Here is a 24238-nt window from a genome sequence, read left to right on the forward strand (position 1 = left end):
GTCATGTATTTTATCCTATTTTACATTGAAATACGTCACGTTTCCACAAAACTACTATTTATCTCCGAGAATATATTCATTCAGGCGCAGTTTAGGTAAAATATACGTGTGATGTAATAGTTTTTTAACTGAAAACGATTCGAAAAACATGTACCCTCTAGCCCTGTTCAAGGAGAGGACTGGGAGAAGCTGTTTGGTGCTGCAGACGATGACAAGGAAAATGATTTTGATGGATTTTAATGAAAATATTCAGAAATATGGTATCGTAGTATTTATTCAAGTCAATTAGGATAGAATATTATCGTAATACAACAGTTTTTTAACTGAAAACCATTCGAAAAGCGATTACGGTAACATCTTTTGAACGAAAGAAAGCGAAAGTCATTGTTTTCGTCACAATTTTATCCCACTTTCCACTGTAATACGTACGTCATTTCAGCAAAAATATTACATTTCCGTGAATGCATTATATCAAGCACAGTATGAATAGAATACCATTGTAATATAACAATATTTTAACCAAAAACTATTAAAAAAACGAGTAACTTCTCTTGAACATCGGAAGGTTAGGTAAAATCTTTTGTTTTCGTCATGTATTTTATCCTATTTTACATTAAAATACATCACGTTTCAGCAAAACTACTATTTATTTCCGAGAATATATTCATTCAGGCACAGTTAAGGTAAAATATACATGTGATGTAACAGTTTTTTAACTGAAAACGATTCGAAAAACACGTGTACCGTCTAGCTGATACTCAACAGCTGGTGGTGCGTCATGTGTCGTTGTAAACAATAGGAGGTTGAAGTAGATTACCGGGTATTATATTAAGTGTGAAATATCAAAAAGGTTTTTATTACCGGTATTTTTTGTAGATCAATGAGAACTGTGATACCGTATATGATATGATAAGTTAGCCTGTGCTAAGAACTTCAACATAGACTACTGAAAGCACATTGTAAGGTAATTTAGCCTATTGTAAGTTGGTGAGCTTCATTTGCTGAAGGAACTGCACAACTTTTCATTACTAATTGGTACATATTTTACGTTTCCATTGTTTACTGGCAGTAAATGGTAAATATTTTTCATGTCTGAATCTAAAAGTTGTTCCTCCCCTTCCCATTATGCACGAATTCAACCTAACAAAACTATTACGCATGTATAGGACGACCCCCAATTTTTTGCCTAAAAATTTGGTCTTAAAAACTCGAACTATACACGAGTGTGTATATATATATATATATATATATATATATATATATATATATATATATATATATATATATATATATATATATATATATATATATATATATATATATATATATATATATATATATATATACACATATATACATATATACAGTAGTACCCCACTTAACGCAGTCAATTGAACCCACAGGGTACAGTGTTACAGGGTACCGTATACACACATATATACACACATATATACACATATATACACACATATATACATACACATATATACATACACATATATATATACACACATATATTCATATATATATATATATATATATATATATATATATACACATACATATACATATAGTATATACAAGTAAATCACTGTAGTTGCGCGTGATCCAGGTATATGCTGATTACCTGGATCACGCGCAACTACATTGACTTACTTGCATATACAGTGGTCCCTCGGTTAACGAGCACAATTCGTTCTAGAAGGTTGCTGGTTAACCGAAACCATTGTTTCAATGGGTTTTTGGGTAATTAGTTCCAGCTCACTGAAAATTGACTAAAGTCAACAAAAAAGGTAGAAAAGTACACTTTCTTTGAGGTGTGTTTTTAGAAGGCTCCTGGATGATGATGATGATGATGGGAATTAGAATGGGGGTGAAGGAGAAGGGAGAAGAGAAGGCATTGGCGAGGAAGAGAAGTCACCCCATGGCGCCATTTCACCCATAAAATTTTAGTTCTCTTGGTGTAATTCAAGATTATTTTCTTTAAATCAACACTGCACTGCATTATATATTGTCAATATGTAAAATAAATTTCAAAATGACCAATAATTTGCTTGTAAACACAGAAAAAAAGCATTTTGTTGAGGAGAATCTCAAGCAAGATGTTACCTCCACTGAAAAGACACAAAGACTGACGCCTGTATGGTGTGTTGAGAGGCTGGATGGTGCGCATAAAACTGGTTTCATTACCTTCAATTGTTCAATAATTGTTAAAATGACTAAAAAAATTAATATTAAAATTTTAAAATTATATAATAGTATAAACTTCTTGATATTTGCTAAAATGGAAAGGAATTTAAGCCCTAGAACCGATTACTGTATTGGCGGACTAATACTACTGCTGGTGGACCGCCAAATGGAAGCGAAAACATGTTCAGGTCGGCTCGTAAGAAACTCGTTAATCGAGGGATTGCTCGTTAAACGAAGTTAAGAATCTTATGGAAGGTAACTCGTTAACCGAGGGACCACTGTGTGTGTATATATATATATATATATATATATATATATATATATATATATATATATATATATATATATATATATATATATATATATATATATATATATACACACACACACACATACATACATACATACAGTGGTCCCTCGGTTAACGAGCACAATTCGCTCCAGAAGGTTGCTCGTTAACCGAAAATTCGTTAACTGAAACCATTGTTTCAATGGGTGTTTGGGTAATTGATTCCAGCTCACCAAAATTTCATACAAATGAAAAATAAATACAGTAAAGTACATTTACTTTGAGGTGTGCATGTAAAAGGCTCCGGGTTGATGATGATGATGGGAATTAGAATGGGGGTGGAGAAGGGAGAAGAGAAGGCATTGGGGAAGAAGAGAAGTCACCCCATCCTGCTATTTCACCCATAAAATTTTAGTTCACTTGGTGTAATTCAAGATTATTTTCTTTAAATTAACACTGCACTGTGCTATATATTATCAATATGTAAAATATATTTCAAAATGACCAATATTTTGACTGTAAACAGAAAAGAGCGTTTATTTTGAAGTCTCAAACAAGATGTTCCTTCCTCCGAACCTGTAAACAAACTGACGCCAAGCTTGGTGTGTTGAGTGGCTGTTTGGCGCACATAAAACTAGTTTCCTGTACGCACTTCAATTATGTTCAATAATTGTTAAAATGACTAACAAAATTTAATAGAAAACTTTTAATATGATTGAATAGTACAACATTCTTGATATTTACTAAAATGGTAAGGAATTTAAGCCCCAGAGCCGATCACTGTATTGGCGGACTAATACGACAGCTAGTGAGCAAGCGAAAACATATTGAGGGGCGCTCGTAAGGAATTCGTTAATCGAGGGATTGCTCGTTAACTGAAGCGAAGAATCTTATGGAAGGTAATTCGTTAACCGAGGGAACACTGTAGTATCACTGTAGTAGTATGGTTGTCAATAACTGTTTACATAGATATGATTGTTTCATACAGTAAAGTGTTTATTTACTAGTATTGTATTGTTCAGGTAACTACATTCTTTTTCTCCATATTAGATCTAGTTTAGTTGGTTAACTTTATCACTTTTTATGCTTTCAGGATGAGTTTGAACGTCGGCGATGTGCCGCCGAGGCATGGGATGGATCGGAGGGGGCGGCCCTCACCCCAGAGCAAGAGGAAGAACGTGCAGCAGCAAAACGCAAAATGGTCGGCAACCTCCGCTTCATTGGTGAATTGGGCAAGCTGGAGATTATTCATGAATCCATCCTCCATCGCTGTATCCAACAGGTAGGAAAATGTGGATGGTTTCTTAGGAACCTCTGAGGGAATCATCTTGAAAGGACCCTGCTTTGATTTGCGGTTTATTAATGTTTTTAATAGGAAACTGCTTTTTATTTAATTTTTTTTAAATAAAAGCAAGAAATTTAAAAAGATCTACACAACTTGCAACTTAAAAATTGAAAAATATATCCTGAATATTTAGAATATAGGGTCATAGACATAAGAAAGGTGTCTTGTTATCTGCCAGTTAGAGGATTCACAGGCATGTTAATAGTGTGGATCAACATTTACCAAGCAAATGTGCCCTTGTATATAGGTTTTGCAACGAATATTTAATACTTAGCCTAGATTGGGGACATTCGAGTGAAAATCTCTTGAGGACTCGGGATAACTATACAGTTTTTATGAAAATTTTTGTGGGTAGTACATGGTATGCCACCTTTGAGGTAGTGGACCTACCTGAAATATTTTTCTTTGAGGTGAGGGATTATAGTGTGTGTTCTAGTATTTTCTTGTTCCCAACCAACTCTTAATTCACAAATCTTGGGAATCGTTTACCAGAGATAGTGTTAACACTCATCACACATCAGGGATCCAGAACAGGGCTTAGTTATACAAGGGATTTCAGGATCAATCACTTGTTTGTATTTGCTCGAGTGGCTTTGATCACCTGTTTGATTTCATGTGTGTTGAAGTGGAATTGGGTTAATAGAGAGATGGCTGGATTGAATTAGTGTGGAGCATGTTTATTAACTATGATAATAAATTGTTGTACAGTTGTTGGAGAAACGTCGGCGTCGACCAATGGTTGACTTGGCTGAGGATCTGGAGTGTCTGTGCCAGATAATGAGGACTTGTGGAAAGGTGCTGGACAAGCCCAAGGCCAAGGTAATGTTATACTGAACTCAATGAAATTCCAGTGTTTCAGGTATATATATATATATATATATATATATATATATATATATATATATATATATATATATATATATATATATATATATATATATATATATATATATATATATATATATATATATATATATATATGTGATAACCACAAGGAAAGAAGAAAACACGAAGTTCCCAAGCGCTTTCAGTAATTCACATCTTCCAGACAAGACCCATCATTAGCTCAGTTGGGTCAATCTCTTATAAACTATCTAAATGGTTAGTTTCTTTACTAAATCCCCTAGTTGGCAACATTTCTAACTCCAATATCAAGAATAATATGGATCTGGTTGATAAACTCAATAACTTACACATTAATTATGATTTTAAACTGGTCAGTTTTGATGTAACATCACTCTTTACAAAGGTCCCAGTTGATGATTTACTAGAGTTCCTCATAGATTCCCTGGATAATATTTCACTGCCCGTCTCGAAAGACGACTTCATCGAACTCATCAAACTATGTATTAAGGATTGTAAATTTGAATTCAATGGAGAATATTATGCTCAAAAATTTGGTATGGCAATGGGTAATCCACTCTCACCTGTATTAAGCAACCTATATATGGAATTCTTTGAAAAGAAACTATTAAGTAATGAGGACCTAAAAGCTTTCCTGCCACAACTTAACAACTTAGCCCCCTCGATCAAATTCACTGTGGAATTAGAGCAAGACTGTAAATTGCCATTCCTAGACTGTCTGATACACAGAATAGGTAACACTTTTAAGTTCAGTATTTATAGAAAACCTACTAATGTGTGTTCATACATTCATTATTATTCTGCCCACCATAATAGAGTCAAACAGTCAGTATTTTCAACAATGTTTTTTACGTGCTTTGAGAATTTGCAGCCCGGAATTCACTGATGAGGAATATAAATATATCTATAATATTGGCTCAAACTTTAAATACCCTAGATCTTTCATAGACAAATGCCTGAACATTACTAAGAAATCTTTTTATAGAACTGATCCCAAGCCCACCCATGACCATAAGAATCTCTTAGCATTAACATTTCACAAAAATTTCTCTCAAATTCCTTTACAACTAAAAACCTGGAACCTCAATGTGGCATTTAAAAACTCATGCACTGTTAAACAAATGTTAATCAAGAACTCCTCCCAACAACACAATTGGTTGCATTCATAAAGTTCCTTGCAAGGAATGTAATATGTTTTACTTAGGCCAGACAGGTAAAGATCTTGTAACTAGACTTAAACAACATAAATATAGTGTTAGGACAGGCCAGGAATCCAATGCTCTGTTTGTTCATTTGAGGGATAACAAGCATTGCATTGACTGGGATAATGCCTCCTCAATATTACCATGTAATTCAATTGACAGTAGGAACATCATAGAATCTAGTCTCGTTAAACATACCGAAGCATTCAACATGAATTTGAGTAATGACATAATGGCATGTACAAACTGGTCAATTTTGTAATTAAGAAGATTTGTAACCAGGTGAGAAGGTTGGGTCACCTTACCCTCTGACCTGACTACCAACCGTTGCGGTGCTATTTAAAGATTAGTAGGGTCATTACCTAATACCTGACCATTGTGGACCTGATATCACCCTCCTCTGTATATATACACCTTGTTTTGTACTTCTCTTTAGTCTGTACCCACCCGTGAAGATGTGAATTACACGAAAGCGCTTGGGAACTTCGTGTTTTCTTCTTTCCTTGTGGTCATCAGCATGTACAGTCAGTTCTGCTATAACGCGATAGTTGTGTTCTTGTAAAACATCGTGTTATAGAAATTCGCGTAATAGAAATAACGGCTTTTGGAGAAAATAGGGTTAGGTGCAGATTACTATTCGAAATCGAAAAAATTTTAGTAGTTAGCCTAACACAAAGGTTAGCACAGTCTAAATAAATGTTACATTCATATCTAATAATGAAATCATACAGTAAATATAACACTTTACCGTGAAGAACTATGAATATAACTTGATGGGGGAGAAGGGTGATTTTGAGGTTGATAACATCGAGCTTCTCTTCAAGGGTTATAGCCTTTCTTTTACGATCATCACCGGGAATGCGATCACCAGAACGCTTCTTGGAGATATTCTTCTTTACCATATTCACAGTTAATACCACAAAATTGGAGAAATAGTAAGCAAAAATCGCGTTACAGCAAACAGCGTTCGCGTTATACAAATATCGTTCCTCTATTCATAAATCGCGTTAGAGCCAATTCGCGTTGTCAAAACACGCGTTATAGCAGAACTCACTGTACCTAGATCACGCGCACCTACAGTGATTTACTTGCATATATATAAGCCGCTTAGCAAAGATATACTTTGAACTAGTGTGAAGCTGAATTTGTTATTAATTAAAAACATTTTTAACAGCCTTTAATGGACCAGTACTTCGAACGCATGTACCAGTTGAGCAGCTGTACGGACCTTCTGGCACGGATCCGCTTCATGTTGCAGGATGTGCTGGATTTGCGTGCTGCAAACTGGGTCCCTCGCAAGATTGCCCAGGTGGATGGCCCACGCACCATTCGTCAGGTAAGTTATCCTAACTGAGCAACACTGAACATTATATGTACATCAAAGTGGATTTGTAATCCCATACTATGCCCTCCTTGAATGTTTGAGTAATCCTTGTGTTTATAGGTGCGTGAGGAGGCAGCACACGACCTCGGTGTTTACATCCCTCCACCTTCAACGCACGGACCACCGCGATCCTCTGGACCCATCTCGCCTCTGGCTGGTGTTTCATCCTTTTTCCCACAGGTTAGATTTTTAGCTGCATTTTCAATGGTACAGTAGTTTACATAGTCTTGAAGTTAGAACCCATTGTTTTATATATATACTGTACAATATATATACAGTACAGGGGTGTATCAGAAATATGCTTCATGATGCGGGGGTGGGGGGGGGGTGTATTCCCGAGACAAACCTATGATAAGTGACATCATGACCATAGTGCCAGTGCCCCATAGTGTCAGAGTTACAGTATAGTATGACAGTTGGGGTTAGAATGTGATAAAGTCTATGGTGTATAAATGAAATATCCAGTCTTGCTAGTGCAATTTATATGCAGTTATATGCAGTCTGATAAGGATTTTATGGCCATTGTTCAAAGTTTCAGCCCTCTTCCTGAATGCAGGCTTCAGCAGAAGTGACTGTCATACACATTTGAAGTTTACAGGGGTGTTTTATGTCCATAGGCTTGGTTACAGTCCTTCCCTTCCCAATTTTGTGGTATAACTACAAAATTATGGGTTGTTGACACTATGGTCATGGAGTCATTTATTTGGTTAAAATAATCCCTAATTCTTTGAATGTTATTCATTAGCCGGGAGGGAATCGCACTGGCATGGAGGATGTATTTATGGGAGCAGTGACTTTGGGCACAGGACCTGGAGTCATTTCATCTCAGCCTGACAAATATGGTTTTGACTCAAATGGTTTTGGCTCTGGTGTCAGTGGAGGCGGCGGCTACAGACCACGTCAACAACAGGGGGTAAGTTTATTATAAATTCCTGGAAATCTCTGAGATTGTCTATTTTTATATGCCTGTTGCTGTAATTTCAATAGATATATTGAAGCCAACCAACACTTACAAGGTACAGGTGGGCCCTCATTATATGGGGTACTGATATTTCATTTCACATTTATGTGTCTGCATCATCCGCTGATTTATACCAAGTCTGTGTATTGGAATTGATGCATAGTGTTAAAAACATCCAATATAGTGGGAAAATAATCATATTAAGTACCATAATACAGTAGTGTATATGTGTCTCCATTTGCCCTGGGTTTATTCATAAACCAATTGTCTAATTATTATACAAGTAGCAAAATTGTGCCGCCATGTATCATTCAAAGGCAATAAATAACTTAATGATAAGTTATTTGTCTTAGTATGCCTTATTGTGGGTAAAAATAAGTACCGGGGTATATATTAAATGCATCCTCCGAAAGCGTGAATTTGCTACCAGAGTTTAACGGTTAATTCATGAATAATACTTCTGATAAACTTCTTATGTGCTTCTGCTTGAAATAGTGAATGTGTGTATCTTTATATAAATTAGTTAAATATCTTTCTCATCAGGAACGGTCATTCCAACGATTATGAATAAACTCATTTAGAAATACATTACTTCAGGACAAAATTGGACAGGTTTGCAACAGCCAATCAGCTGTAACTCCTGATGAGGGGGCGGGGCATCTTTTCTCAGCTGAGAAAAAATGCACTATAGTGTACAGTATATTAGTAGACAGCCATAGCCAGCTTATTTGTTTTAGGCAGATGAATTTTGTAAGAGATAACTTTCATTAAATGAAAATTATTAGTCATTGTCAAAGTGCCAAATGGTGAAACTAAATTGTCAGTGTGTGTGTAAATTTGGTAGCATGTCCTTCATCAGGGTTTCATTCAGTACAACTCTTACCAGAACAAGCACTTCAACAACCAGATCTTCAGTCGACAGCAACAGAACAACCAATACAACCAGCAACAGAATTACAGCAATAGTGAGTACTGTACCTTGTAGTTTTAATTCATCACTTAAACGCTCAAAGCTACTGGCAAACAATTTTTTTTTATTGGTTGTACAGGTATAACGAATATTTGAATCTTCACAGAAATAAATAATCTTAGATCATTTTGGTATCTATTTTCAAACTTCATTTTGTGCTAATGGAGAAATATTTAGGTGTACTTTGGCTAGGTTATTGGAGTAAAATTAATGTCTGAAATAAAATACTGTTGAACAAATTTTACTACATATGAACTAATTTTCATACATTTTTGGGCTTCTGATTGTTGTTCATATTTAGTGTATGCACTCGCACACAGTTTACAGTACAGTATTTCAAATTATTAATCCTTATTTTTCAGTCCCCACAAAGGACCTGCCTCCTCGCTTTAAGAAGATTTTAAGCCATACAAACCCTGGAGGAACTGGCAGTTCAGATGGGGAAGTGTCATTGCGTCCTGCAGCTTCTAGCATGATGCTGAAGCCGAAGACTCCTGGGGTGTTGCCACAGAGTGCCTTAGGCACCCAGCAAAGTAGTGATCACCACCACCATCACCATCACCACCACCACTCTAATCTACCACTAGCTCCTCAACCCCAACCACCCAACCAGAAACCCACTCCACCACTCATGCACAAGGACCCTCCTATTCTCATAAAACAAGCATCAACTGACAAATCCCGTGCCAATAGGAAGGATAGGGTAAGTGTTCGGCTGTCAGGGATATCTGAGAATTAAAATAATTTTATTTAAAAATCGGCATCTGTTTTTAGGATATCTACACAAGATCCAAATAAGAGTACTTACAAATAATTTAGCAAAAAAAAAAATTAAAAAAATTGAAGTGTACTCAGTGCTATGATATTCTAATATATTTTGGTTGTATCAGGGTCCAAGCCGTGAGGAGTGGCTGCGGCGTGTGAAAAATGTGTATGAGGAGGCCATGAAGGAGCAGAACTTGGAGGAAGCTGTTGAAAGTTATCGCTCCCTTAAGCTACCAGAGCGTCTTACTGCTGAGGCTGTACAGACTGTTCTAAACTTTCTCCTCACTCAAGAAGGTCAGTGTAGCTTCAGTTAAAAGTTTTAAGAACATATGGTGGAGACGTGTTAGCCCTCGATATTAACACATGTATTAATGTCATGTTTTAAACAATGAGTATGAAAATTGGATTTACATGCACTCCTGCCTCTTTTTCCAAAATATTCATGTAATATATTTTGTAAAGTTTCTTGGTTTGGGTAGGCTGCTAATAAAGGCATTTGGAGGTGCTAATTATTATGTTCAGTTTTCACATTATAAAATTGCTTTAAATTTTCATGATAGGAACTGTGACACCACATTGTTATAATGGTTAACCCACACAAATGTGGAAAAATGCCACAAAATGTTGAGGATGATGTTCTTTCTCTTCCTCTTTTCATATTCTTGAATTTTATACCCCAAACCTTCCTTTCCCTAAGTCTTTGTTTCTACCAAGCTAAATGAACATTACTTTTCATAGCAGAGAGCAACCGTGAGCTGGGCAGTCAGCTGTTAGAGAGACTTCGTATTGATGGTCTTGTTAATGTTGATCGTCTTTTTGATGGAGTCAAGCAGGTAATTAATATACTGCATTATTTTGTATCAATAGTTTTCATAATATATACATACGTACTGTACAGTACATACATGCATGCATATACAGTACAGTCAGTCCCCGGGTTACGAGTGAGTTCCATTCCTATGGACGCTCTTAAGTCAAAATTGTACTTCAGTTGAACCACACCCCATGTGCATGCTGTACTTACAGAACAATGTTTATATATACATCTAAAATAATTTAATTTAAGACAAAAGAAGAACTAGGATGACGAAACACAGTTAATGAAAGTAAATAAATAAGTCGTCAAAGGTAATAGGCACTGCCACCTGGGAAGATATTGGAAGCATAATGTGTTGTCTAATGTCCCTGGATGGGATGAGCCCTGTTTAGAAAAATAAAAATAAATTTAAAGTTTAACTTTATGGGATGTTCACAAGTTGGACATATGTAATCCGAGGACCTCCTGTATATAATTTTAGCACTGTTACTCACTAGTTAACGGTCATTAAAAGTTATAAAAAAAATTCTTTGCTACAGTGATATCCGCGTTAGCCGAAACAATTGGTGCAGAGCACTTCCGGGGATGAGAGATACCAGGTAATAAGACTACTTTCTCAAACCCGGAAAAATTCCTTATCCCCGGAACCTTTTCCGGTTACTTGGAAAAGTTTCAAGTGTCTAAACTAGACCTTGCATAGACACACACTAGCCCACCTCCCCAGAACATTTCTGGGTGCTGGAGATGTTTTCCTTGAGTCTGAACTACTAGATTCTGTAAATACAGTTCTAATTATGTTAGAAACTTCATTTCTTTATTATAATAATCCAGAATAGTTAATCTAAAAGCTTGGTCAATTAAATATATTTAAAAATTAAAAATCTATAGGATATGGGCGTGAATGAAGCTGTGTTACAACAGACTTATTTCCACTCCCATGGAGCTGTGGGAGATTAGTAGGTCTCGTGTAACTGACCTGACCTGATGCAATGTCAAGTGGAGGTAGGATGGGGGGGATTAGTGGTCACATATTACTGACCTGATGGAATGTCAGGTCACCCTTTCTTGGGTGGAGGATTATTGGGTCTAATGACCTGAAGATGTATTGAATAAACTCGAAACCTAAAGTATTTTTAGAGAGATTGTAGTAAGTACAGATATAAGTATAAATGAGTGAAGTTGTATCCCTTCAATGTTACATAACATTATAAAATATGGAGTGAGAAAGCAGAAAGGTGTGGGTAATTAGAGAGATGGAGTGAAAACGAGTGTTGCCAGGCACTCCTCAACGGCTGATATTTAATTAGCTACCATGCAGTCACACACATGAAGATGTCATTTAATAAGACCACTCCTTATGTTTGCTGTCTTAATTCCCTTGCTGTGAGTGCATGTTTGGTGTTGGAACGTGTGTGTATGGTTGTTTGAGGGTGTGTGTGGGTGGTGGTTGGAGGGAGTGTTTGTGTGTAATGTGTGGGTGGTGTTGACGAAAACGAACCTTTTTGGTGGATAGGGTTGGGTGGCCAGCCCGAGCGTGGCTAATTGTAATGGGAGATGAATTGGATACCATGATAATCCTTAATAAATTCTCTACAAAATGTTTCCAGTAGAATATCCTTAAACGAAATATTCCTGAATAATATACTGTAGTGATGGTATTTCCATTCTTTTATAAAAAAAAAAGTAGAAATGTTGATACCAGATTCAGTAAAATCATTCAAATTTTGTTACACACCATTTTTTTTATCAAAATAATCCTGAATATTTTATCTAAAAGTTTGATTAAATGTTTAAAAAAAAAAGCTATGTGATACAGGCGTGAATAGAGCGGTGTTACTTTTATCCTCTTGCCACTAATTGGCGCATTGGTTACTTGGGCGATCGGTCACGTCACTGTTGGCAAGGTTTCTTGTGTACTGTATATATTGTACTCCAGCAGATCCTGCCATCTTTAGCCTAGAATAGGCAGACACTTCACTCAATTGACTGTAATACATAACTAATCATGTATTAGCACTTGTGATGAAGGTTGGGTGGGAGATTATTGGGTCACGTTACTAACCTGACCTGATGCAATGTCAGGTCGCCCATTGTTGGGTGGGGATTAGTGGGTCTTATGACCTGAACATGTCTTGAATTACATTATTTTTTGCCAAAGAGGTATATACATAATACTGTACTGTATTGTATATGAATCACAGATTATTACAGTAACGTATCTACTATTATGAAAAACAAACACTATTGTATCATGAATGAGTCAGTACAGTAGACAAACAGTGAGGTGACCCTTTGGGGGAGGAGTGTGGTTGGGCACTTTTATCCCCCAATGTGCCCTCCTCCCTCTTCCTAATTCACAACAAATGTTATAATCTTTGCTGTATTTGTGTAAGAGATGAATTTGATACCATGAGATGTTTCCAATGTTATATCCTTAACCCTTAGGCCCCGGGTGACGTCCCAGAACGTCCGCCTATTTTCCCGCATTTTTTTTTTTACTTGATTTTTTGTCTCGATTTATCTCCGCGGATGGGGGGGGGGGTACTGCCAGCAGCACCCTAACCCGGGGCTTAAGGGTTAATGACAAGCTGAATTAGGAGGTAAAAAGTATTTTACTGTATGTGAAGGGTACTGGTAGAAGAATTTATTTGAAATACTCCGTAACATTCGAGGTATCGTATCAATTAATTTTAAATTGGAAATTATAATGTAAAATATTATAAGACAATAGTTTAGTACCTCTATTAATGTGTGTGCTTTGTAAGTGTCTTGGCATGTCACCTCGCCACCTGACTCCTGAACAAACTCTTTGTCAACTTCTTCAAATCCTACAATGTGCTTGACAAGCTCAACACACACACATGGGAATTAAGTTGACAAGCTTCCAGTAAGGGTCTTGTTGTGTGACTGCATGGAGGCGAATTAAAAGATCAGCTGTTGAGGAGCTTATCGATTGGCAACACTGGTGCATGTTACCACTCCTTTCCTCTCCATCTCTCTAATGACCCACACCGTTCTGCTTTCTCACTCCATATTTTAAAATGTTATTTAATGTAATGTTGAAGGGATACAACTTTGCTCATTTATACTTATACTTACCAGAATCTCCCTAAAAATACTTTAGCGTTTGTGTTTATTAAAGACATCTTCAGGTCATGAGACCCACCAATCCCCCACCCAAGAAAGGGTGACCTGACATTTAATTAGAAGATATTGGAAGCAAAATGTGTTGTCTAATGGTAGACCCTGCTGCCATATGGCATCACAAAAATTTTGACCAGGTTGCTGAGCTGACTTTCTGCCTCATTTACACACAATTGCAAGGTCTCAATTGTTAACCTTACTTTGACAACACAATATATATATCGTTTATTTTATTTATTTATTTATTTTTTTTTTAATTGTCTATTATAATTATATTTTTGCCCCTAGGCCTTGGTGTGGGTCATGGACCCATGCCAGGGTGGGCTAATCTCATTTAAAAAGGATATAATAATAATACTGTAATAATAAAAATTACCTTCACTTTCATCTTGATTCAAGACGTTTTCAGAAAAATCTCCCGGTTTTCAACCCCAGAAAATTTGTTCGTAATGCCGGAAATTATGGGAAAATTCCGGCTATTGGAGGTTTTTGAGTGAGGGATTCTGGTTAACGAAGATATTACTGTATTTACGTTCAATATGAGGCATACAGCAAAATATTGGCCACTGAAATATCCTCAGGATTGTGGCAGTGCTGAATCCTGCCAAATTTATGCAAATTCCAAAATGATTTGTGTTCATTACTTTTGTGTGTGTGTGTGTATGTATGTATAGTCAGATGTAAGGTAGCCACAGCTAACACTTTTTTAATACACATTAGCATTATTGCTGGAAGTAGATACAGTGGTCCCTCGGTTAACGAGATTTCTGTTAACGAGTTTCCTTCCATAAGATTCTTAACTTCGGTTAACGAGCAACCCCTCGATTAACGAGTTTCTTACGAGCCAACCTGAACATGATTTCGCTTGCATTTGGCAGTCCACCAGCTGTAGTATTAGTCCGCCAATACAGTAATCGGTTTTAAGGCTTAAATTCCTTACCATTTTAGCAAATATCAAGAAGTTTATACTATTCAATAATTTTAAAAGTTAAATATTAAATTTTTTACTCATTTTAACAATTATTGAACATAATTGAAGGTAATGAAACTAGTTTTATGCGTGCCATCCAGCCTCTCAACACACCATACAGGCATCAGTCTTTGTATCTTTTCAGTGGAGGTAACATCTTGCTTGAGACTCTTCAACTAAATGCTTTTTTTTTTCTGTTTTTGCAAGCAAATTATTGGTCATTTTGAAATTTATTTTACATATTGACAATATATAATGCAGTGCAGTGTTGATTTAAAGAAAATAATCTTGAATTGCACCAAGAGAACTAAAATTTTATGAGTGAAATGGTGCCATGGGGTGACTTCTCTTCCACCCCAATGCTTTCTCTTCTCCCTTCTCCACCCCCATTCTAATTCCCATCATCATCCAGGAGCCTTCTACATACACACCTCAAAGTAAGTGTACTTTTCTACCTTTTTTGTTGAATTTAGGCAATTTTCGGTGAGCTGGAACCAATTACCCAAAAACCCATTGAAACAATGGTTTCGGTTAACGAGCAACCTTCTAGAATGGATTGTGCTCTTTAACCGAGGGACCACTGTACTGTACTGAATGTATTAATAACATTCAATTTCATACAATTGGTTCATTTGTAATTTTTTTTAACAGGTTCTTGGTCGCCTTGATGACCTGGTCACTGACATCCCTCGAGTTAAGTCTCACATGGCAGGAATCTTAGGTTACTTGGTAGGGTCGGGAACTCTATCATTAGCTGATGTAGCTGAACCTTTGGAGGGAGGACAACACTTCCCACTTTTCCTGCTAACCCTCCAGACTTTGCACAAACTTCAGGGAAAATCTGCTCTTACCCAAACCTTCAATGATAGCAAGGTAACTAAACGGTTAATTTTACTTATATTGTATTCCAAGATCGATAATTGGCATTTCCTATCATTGTTTACCAGCATGTTGACATACAGTATTTGACAAGGATAATTTGACCCAGACCAGTCACCTTGTGGGTTTTTTTTTTATGCAACTTTAAAATTATTAGATCAGCAATTCTTGGATAAGTGACATTTTTATTTGTACTCCAGGTGAACCTTCTCAACTTGCTGCCTGAATCTGATCGCACGAAGGAAAAGTTAGCGGACCTTCTTGAAGACCGTGATCTTTCCTTCCTGTTTCCGCTTCTACGAATCCAATCTGATTTATGGCGAGCCCTCATTGCTGACCCAACACCGCACACGTTTTATAAATACATCAAGGACACCCTAGATGTAGAACATCACACTGCTCCAGGATTTATAAATGCATTAATGACGGTGTTGGTCAAATATATTACACAGGTAAGGAAGAAATGGATTGTTTGTCGATCATATTTTATTAACCCTAAAGGCAGGCCAATATATATATATATATATATATATATATATATATATATATATATATATATATATATATATATATATATATATATATATATATATATATATATATATATATATATATATATATATATATATATATATATATATATATATATATATATATATATATATATTATATATATATATATATATATATATATATATATATATATATATATATATATATATATATATATATATATATATATATATATATATATATATATATATATATATATATATATAAAATCTACGACCTAACCAGCAAGGAATCGAACCCTCGACCTACTGGGTGGAGCTAGGGAACGCTTACTGGCTAGCCCACAAGGACACTAAAAGCAGTCCTAGACTGTTATATTTCACACAAAGCCTGTTCATCGAGCTGATGGCGCCGTGAACCTCATTGGGAAACTGCCCGTTATCGTAAGTTGTTGTCGGGGCATTTTGCGATCATTGAGGTGCGGACGATAGAATATATGTTCGAGTTCGTGGTCCGTGTGATATGGACTAAAAATGAAGTGTATATATATATATATATATATATATATATATATATATATATATATATATATATATATATATATATATATATATATATATATATATATATATATATATATATATATGTATATATATATATATATATATATATACGTGTATATATATATATACATATATATATATATATATATATATATATATATATATATATATATATATATATATATATATATATATATATATATATATATATATATATATATATATATATATATATATATATATATATATATATATATATATATATATATATATATATATATATACACACACACACATACATACATACACTTCATTTTTAGTCCATATAACACGCGGACTTTGAACCACAGGAAAGAGGAAAACACAAGTTCCCAGGAGCTTTTGTGTATGCACACCTTCACGGATGAGTACAGACTGTGGAGTAGTTATTAACAAGGCCATTACATACAATAAAGGAGTGAGATTAAGTCCTTGGGGCCATCAGGTGTCCACAATATTCAGGTCACTGAAATAGTTACCCAATCCTATTACCTGATTACAAATCTTCTTAATGACAAAATTGACAAAATTATCCAATTTGTACATGACATTACTCATATTCTTATTAACAACTTCAATATGTTTAATGAGACTAAACTCAATGTTGTTCCTACTGATAATTGAATTAAATGGTAAGATTGAGGAGGCATTAGTGCAGCCAGTACAATGATTTTTATCTCATATGACTGAACAAAACAGTTTGGTTTAGTTATGTAGATGATGTATGTCCTTGGTCATGCAGTGATAATTTAATAAGATTTTCTACCACTACTTAATAACTTAGCTCCTTTAATCAAATTCAGAATGGAATTAGAAAGTGATTGTAAATTGGCATTCCTAGATTTTCTGATCCACAGAGTACAGGGGGTCCCCCAAATTTGCGGATTTTTATTTAGCGGTCCTCTATTATTCGCGGATGACACTCTGGAAGTATCCAAGAATGTCTGTGGTAGTTTTAAAGTTGCCATCATTTTTGCAGCTGGGTCAGGGAGCCATTCTTTCTAGAGACAGTAATTTTCTTCACCTGTACTGTAAATGTGTGTGTAGACACACATACAAATACATAATAATGGGAAAAATACTCTCACAAATAATCAGAAAAACAAATAAATAAAAATGGGAAAAATACTCTCGTAAATAATTAGAAAAACAAATAAATAATAATGGGAAAAATACTCTGGCAAATAATTAGGAAAAAATTACTCAAATACGAGTCTACTCTCAAGTCCTTGCTCAGAAACAAAATTATTAAAAGTGTGAGTACCCTCAAGTCTGTGCTTTAAATAAAGCACAGACGTGAGGGTAGACCGTCACATTTTTATTAATTTTATCTGATTGAGTATTTTCCCCTTATTATTTATTTGTGTCTCTACACACACACACGCGTATGTACAATACAGGTAAAAGAAATAATTGTCCTAAGGGCAAATACATGAAGCGAGTACAGTATACATTTCTTTGTACATAAGTAAAAATGTTATTTGCGGATTTGGCGATTCGCGACCATCTTGAGAACCTAACCCAAGAATTTGGGGGGGCCTCTATAGATAACACTTCATAGGAATCATGCTTAGTTTTAAGAAGTTTCTGTTTAAGTGTTTGAATGATTAAGTTTTTAATGTCCTTGTTATGATGATTCCAGGAAACCACATTGGCTCCTGGATCTGACCCAACAGTCATCCCTGAGAAGTTGATTACTGAACAAGAACAAGAACTTTTAGCCAAGTTTAAGCCTGTGTTACAGGCTTTTCTACATGAACATCTTCCCCTTCAGGTCACTGCTGTATATGCATTGCAGGTCTTCACGTACACTCACAATTTTCCCAAGGGTTAGTATTACAGTGTTCAGTGATGTTCATCATACTCCACTATTTGCAAATGCTCGTTTATAAGCCACTTAATTGTTTTGTGTGTCATTATAGAACATTTTCTGAACACTAAACATCAAACGCATTGGAGTAAATACACCTGTTGACTTATAAACTATGACTAGCAGTAAAAAAGGGAATAATATTGAATGAAGGGAAGTGTGTTCTTAATTCTGGCCAGGGCTTGCTGGCTGCTCAGCTGTTTGCATTCTGTATGTAAGCAAACTTAGTAACTAACTATATATATATATATGCAAGTAAATCACTGTAGGTGCGCGTGATCTAGGTATATGCTGATAACTCTCACCTGAAGATGTGAATTACACGAAAGCGCTTGGGAACTTCGTGTTTTCTTCTTTCCTTGTGGTTATCAGCATATATATATATATATATATATATATATATATATATATATATATATATATATATATATATATATATATATATATATATATATATATATATATATATATATATATATATATATATATATGTGTGTGTGTGTGTGTTCTCTCCTGGAAAAATTATATTACAATAATGTTTTATTAACCGACACCAAAAGAACCCAAATATTGTGCAAATTATGGTGAAATTGCATGTTGTTGTAAGGGGGTTGGGAAATTTCTGATAAAATTCAGCCAGCCACCCGCTTTAGATCCCTCACACACAATTTCCTTTACACCTCATTTTTTTCTTACATTGTACTTCTTGTAAAGTATATTTTATGATTTCATTGGTTTATTAATGTTTTCCAGCAATGCATATACAGTCTCTCCTCGACTTATGACAACCCGGACATACGACAGCCATGGTCGTATAAAATATTTTTCACATTACGTATTTTTGAGTCCCGGTGTCAGTGATCGCGCTGTGTACTGCCAAATCTTTTTTTGTAATTCCCTTTAAAATGGCTGGCAAGCGTAAAAGTGAGAGTTCTCATGGTGCTCAGAAGAAAAATAGACACCCATTTTAGAATTTCTATTATTTTTTTACTTACAACCAATTCGACTTACGTCCTGGTCGTCGGGACGGAACACCGTCGTAAGTCGAGGAGAGACTGTATGCCATATTCAAAGGAAACTGAATGAAAGTACCATATATCGTTGTGTTTGTGGGTTGACTCCAGTATTTCAAACAAAGTACAAACTGGTTCAGTTCACCTCTCTCTCTCTCTATATATATATATATATATATATATATATATATATATATATATATATATATATATATATATATATATATATATATATATATATATATATATATATATATATACACACACACACAGTAGTACCCCGATTTACGCGGTCAATTGAACCCACAGGGTACCGTGTAAAGTGAACAACAGAACATATGGGATTAATTCCAATAGAGACTGGCCCGACCCCCAAACTCCACTTTTTCCGACACAATACCTATGTTGTAGTAAAAATAACATCTAAATTTTATGATGGTATGCTCACACAATTAATATTTAAGAGAAATACAGTCGCCAGGTTAATGTCCATTCAAATAATGGACTCAAATCCCTCTTCCCAGCTCACTAGCTCCTACTCTGAGAAATGTTGGGTGAAAACACTAGATTTTAACGTTTAGTAATAAATAATACCTCAGACTAAAGTTAGGATAATATAATTGACATTTCTGGATTCCTTGCAGGTCAGGGAATATTTTGAATGTAAACTTCATATATTTGCACAAAAGATAAAATATTTGCTTTGTGTAAACCAAATTATTACATTAGATCTAAAATTTGTATGTCTAATGCAAAATCCATGATGTTTATATTCAAAATGATCATCATATTGTAAGAATTCCAGCAATAGAAATTATATTCTGGTTGAGTAATTTGTATGAATTTTATGAGCTAAAACAAATATCTTCAGTTAATAAAAAAAAAATATTCTTCACGACACTATCTGTCAATCAAAGTACCCCACCTTGCCTCCTCTACACTCGCCAGCTGGGTCGGTCGGTCCCAACCCCACCCACCTTCCCACCCTACCAGAGAAATGTTGGGTGAAAAAACTAGATTTTAACGTTTAGTAATAAATAATACCTCAGACTAAACTTAGGATAATATAATTGACATTTCTGGATTCCTTGCAGGTCAGGGAATATTTTGAATGTAAACTTCATATATTTTGCATAAAAGATAAAATATTTGCCTTGTGTAAACCAAGTTATTACATTAGATCTAAAATTTGTATGTCTAATGCAAAATCCATGATGTTTATATTCAAAATGATCATCATATTGTAAGAATTCCAGCAATGTAAATTATATTCTGGCCTGGTAATTTGTATGAATTTTATGAGCTAAATAAAAAACTAAAAAAATTATACTTCACCGCGTATGTGAGTAGATGCACGAAACCGTGTAAAACGGGGTAATACTCTGTGTGTATGTGTCTATATATATATATATATATATATATATATATATATATATATATATATATATATATATATATATATATATATATATATATATATATATATATATAGAGAGACACACACACAGTATTGTATTTTGTTATAAGTAGATTTCATTGATTTATTAATGTTTTTCACCATTGTATGTGTATTTAAAGAAAAACATAGTAAAATACAATACAGTTTATGGGTGACTAAAGTTTCCCAGACATATACTATGGCTTCTAATACTGTCTGTGGATTTTGATCATTCGTGGAGGTTTGTGGAACCTAGCCCCTGCGAATAGAAAGGGTCAATTGTACTGTACTTTATTTTGTTTTTATCATATTCAACAGTAGAATCATTTCACACTATCTAAAGCCAAAGGGTTAGTGATAGTTCAACTTCAAGGTGTGGCTTACAATTGAGGTCAAATTTTTTTGAATGAAAAATATAAAATTTCACTGACTTACAAATATGGTATATTCTGCTTTGACAGTCCCTTTCCACAAGGCCCCCAAACATGGATGACCTGTTGCTCCACTATGCTCTTCCCCAGAAATCATCTCTGTGCTCATTTGTACACACACTATTAAAATTGTAATTAATAGATTTTGTTGATTATTACTGATTGGCACCTTCTGTTTGAGATCAAACAAGATCTATAGGTGGAGTACAGTTTAATTATTAATTTCATAGTTATTTATTTATTTTTTTTGCCAATTTCTTTTAATTTTATTTTCTCCTAAACAGGCATGCTGCTAAGGTGGTTTGTGAATTTGTATGACTTGGAAATAATAGAAGAGGATGCCTTCCTGACCTGGAAGGAAGACTTGAGCCAGGACTACCTTGGTAAAGGAAAGGCACTATTCCAGGTGAGTTTGATCAAGAGTTACCAGACAGTGGAAACTGGCTGGGGTGCAGTTATCTTCACCTTGATTAGCTATATTGTAGGATTTTCATTGTGGACACTTTATAGTCTGTCATAACTATATATTCGGAAATGAAGTTGTAAGGCTTCAATTGGGAGCTAGACCATCACTCAGTGTGAAGCTTTATATGCTGCATCCGAGAGCAACTGTTTTGTCTGAAGAGCATCAATTTATAGTCTCCAACTTGGTAATCAGGCGCCAGTCAGGGCACATTTAAGATTTGTCGCTTTTTACAAGCTGTTTCTGGTGTGATATTCAGAAAGTTGGTTAAAATTATCACAAATATTTGTAATTGTTACCTTTTCTGAAAACCTATGTTTTAGGACTACATTGGTTTTATCAATATGTATATAATTTAATTTGTTTTATTTTCAGGTGAATCAATGGCTTACTTGGCTGCAGGAAACAGAAGAGGATGATGAAGAGGAGGAGGATGCCTAATGAAGTCATCAAAGTTTAATTGATAGACGAACAAGGAATAATGATAGTGAATATGTTGAGAGATTGTTACAGACAAATTGAAGAGATTGCTGGGATATGATACAGCTAATTTACAAGTTAAATGAAATGAAAACAATGGATGAAATTGAACCCTTGCTCTGAGGAGACTGTCTTGTTTCTAAGCTTCATGGGTATTTAATCCTATTATTCTCTCCTGTTGCTGCTGTTGTGTGTGCCTGTAGAGGCAGAGACGGTCAGAACTCCTGGGAACAAGGCTTTAATAAGTGCTGTGGGATAAGGTAACTATACATAGGCAGTATGAAGCTGGATTTGGAGTAAGGCAGTGGAAAACAGTGAGTTTTAGCCATTGGTGGCTCAAGATTTTGGAATTTTTGGTTAACACCAAAGTGTTCTCAAAACAGTATGTCAAATGCTAATGAAAAGTTGTGTAAAAAAAAGACTTACCAAAAAAAACAGGAAAATTATCCTATAAAACTGAAACGATGCCTTAGTGTTGTATGAAGTTGCTACATAATCTCTTGTAATCCATTTATTGCTTCTCAAGCTATGTCATCACTAGATGTTTATAGTAACATATTTAGTAAGCACTTAAATATTTAACTGTTTTTAAACCTTTGTGACATTGTTATTTTTATGTACTCTATAGCTTTATTTTCCCTATTTTCTTTTACCAAATACATGTTATACATTAGATGAAGTTGAATATGGTGGACTGGAGGTTACATCTCTTATTTATGAGAATTATGATGTTAGATGGTTGATTCGTTTTGTACTCGAATATTAAGCACGTGCGTAAGTGTAACAGAAGGAAGTGTGTATGATCAATTTTTAATCAAGAATATTTCCATCCTGTGTAGGAGTGTTTTTGGTTCAACAATAGGGTCTTTCAGCCTTTGGGTTAAACCCAAGATTTTCAGTTTTCAGGATTCCCATCAACCTGGGTAAAATGTCTCTTCAACACTTTTAGGCATAGAGTGACTGAGTAAATCATTCCATAATTAGTAGCCTTGGAGTTTGGATGTCCTTTTTCACTACTTCGCTGTCATTGCCTGCGGCTGTAGCACTGACCAATAAACATCACTCTGAAATTCTGTTTTATTCCTTTTTTTTTTTTTTTTACAAATTGTAATTGTGACAATTGTCAGACTGTTGCACTAAGAAATGTTTCATGCCTTTGACCATGTATTTCATGTACAATGTATAAACTAACATATTTTGTAACATTTGGTGCTTTTCTTGACAACCCATCCCCCTTATACTCAATGGGTATTACCCAATTTTAGTCTCCTTGTCTTTTTCCAACACTGCAGTAATAATCCTCTTTCACCTTCTGTACTAAATGTGCTGCTATATTGTTCTCATCGCCCTGCTCCTTGGGAGAATTAGGGTATGTATTTGTTAGGTGTGGCTGAGAGACTCCTGTCTACAAGAATTTGTGTAGTATGCACTGTATAGTATTTAGTGTTAATGATAATCTTATGTTATATCAATAACTAGAGAGTATTTACTAGATTTTACTTGGGATGTCAAAAATTTTAGTTCATGATTGGTATTGATTGACAGTTGTTGGTCCATTTACACTTGTTTCCATTGAGACCCGTACGTGAAGGGCTTTTCTGTTTTATGTTTTCTTGTCAACAATAACTAGAAAATTAGAAATCCTGTT

The 24238-nt window shown here is 34.9% G+C and overlaps 1 protein-coding gene across 8 annotated transcripts in view; it reads left to right on the top strand.

Moving 5' to 3' along the window:
* LOC121878318 (eukaryotic translation initiation factor 4 gamma 2-like) overlaps window positions 1-23660 on the top strand; it is a 37090-nt gene extending 13430 nt beyond the window's left edge. For 4 of the 8 annotated variants that reach the window (XM_042384433.1, XM_042384434.1, XM_042384435.1 and 1 more), the window contains exons 6-19: window positions 3573-3761; window positions 4533-4643; window positions 7065-7226; window positions 7335-7454; window positions 8020-8187; window positions 9107-9200; window positions 9568-9908; window positions 10096-10264; window positions 10709-10803; window positions 15553-15774; window positions 15981-16232; window positions 18538-18724; window positions 21932-22053; window positions 22486-23660. In XM_042384433.1, the coding sequence (XP_042240367.1) occupies window positions 3573-3761; window positions 4533-4643; window positions 7065-7226; window positions 7335-7454; window positions 8020-8187; window positions 9107-9200; window positions 9568-9908; window positions 10096-10264; window positions 10709-10803; window positions 15553-15774; window positions 15981-16232; window positions 18538-18724; window positions 21932-22053; window positions 22486-22551 (2298 nt within the window). In that variant the 3' untranslated portion in view covers window positions 22552-23660. The remainder of the gene's footprint in view (window positions 1-3572; window positions 3762-4532; window positions 4644-7064; window positions 7227-7334; window positions 7455-8019; window positions 8188-9106; window positions 9201-9567; window positions 9909-10095; window positions 10265-10708; window positions 10804-15552; window positions 15775-15980; window positions 16233-18537; window positions 18725-21931; window positions 22054-22485) is intronic. The other 4 variants (XM_042384436.1, XM_042384437.1, XM_042384438.1 and 1 more) reach the window with 4 other exon arrangements.
* The last annotated feature ends 578 nt before the right edge of the window (window positions 23661-24238 follow it).

This window comes from Homarus americanus, unplaced genomic scaffold, assembly GCF_018991925.1.
Source record: "Homarus americanus isolate GMGI-L3 unplaced genomic scaffold, GMGI_Hamer_2.0 scaffold41027, whole genome shotgun sequence".
NCBI classification, from domain to species: domain Eukaryota; kingdom Metazoa; phylum Arthropoda; class Malacostraca; order Decapoda; family Nephropidae; genus Homarus; species Homarus americanus.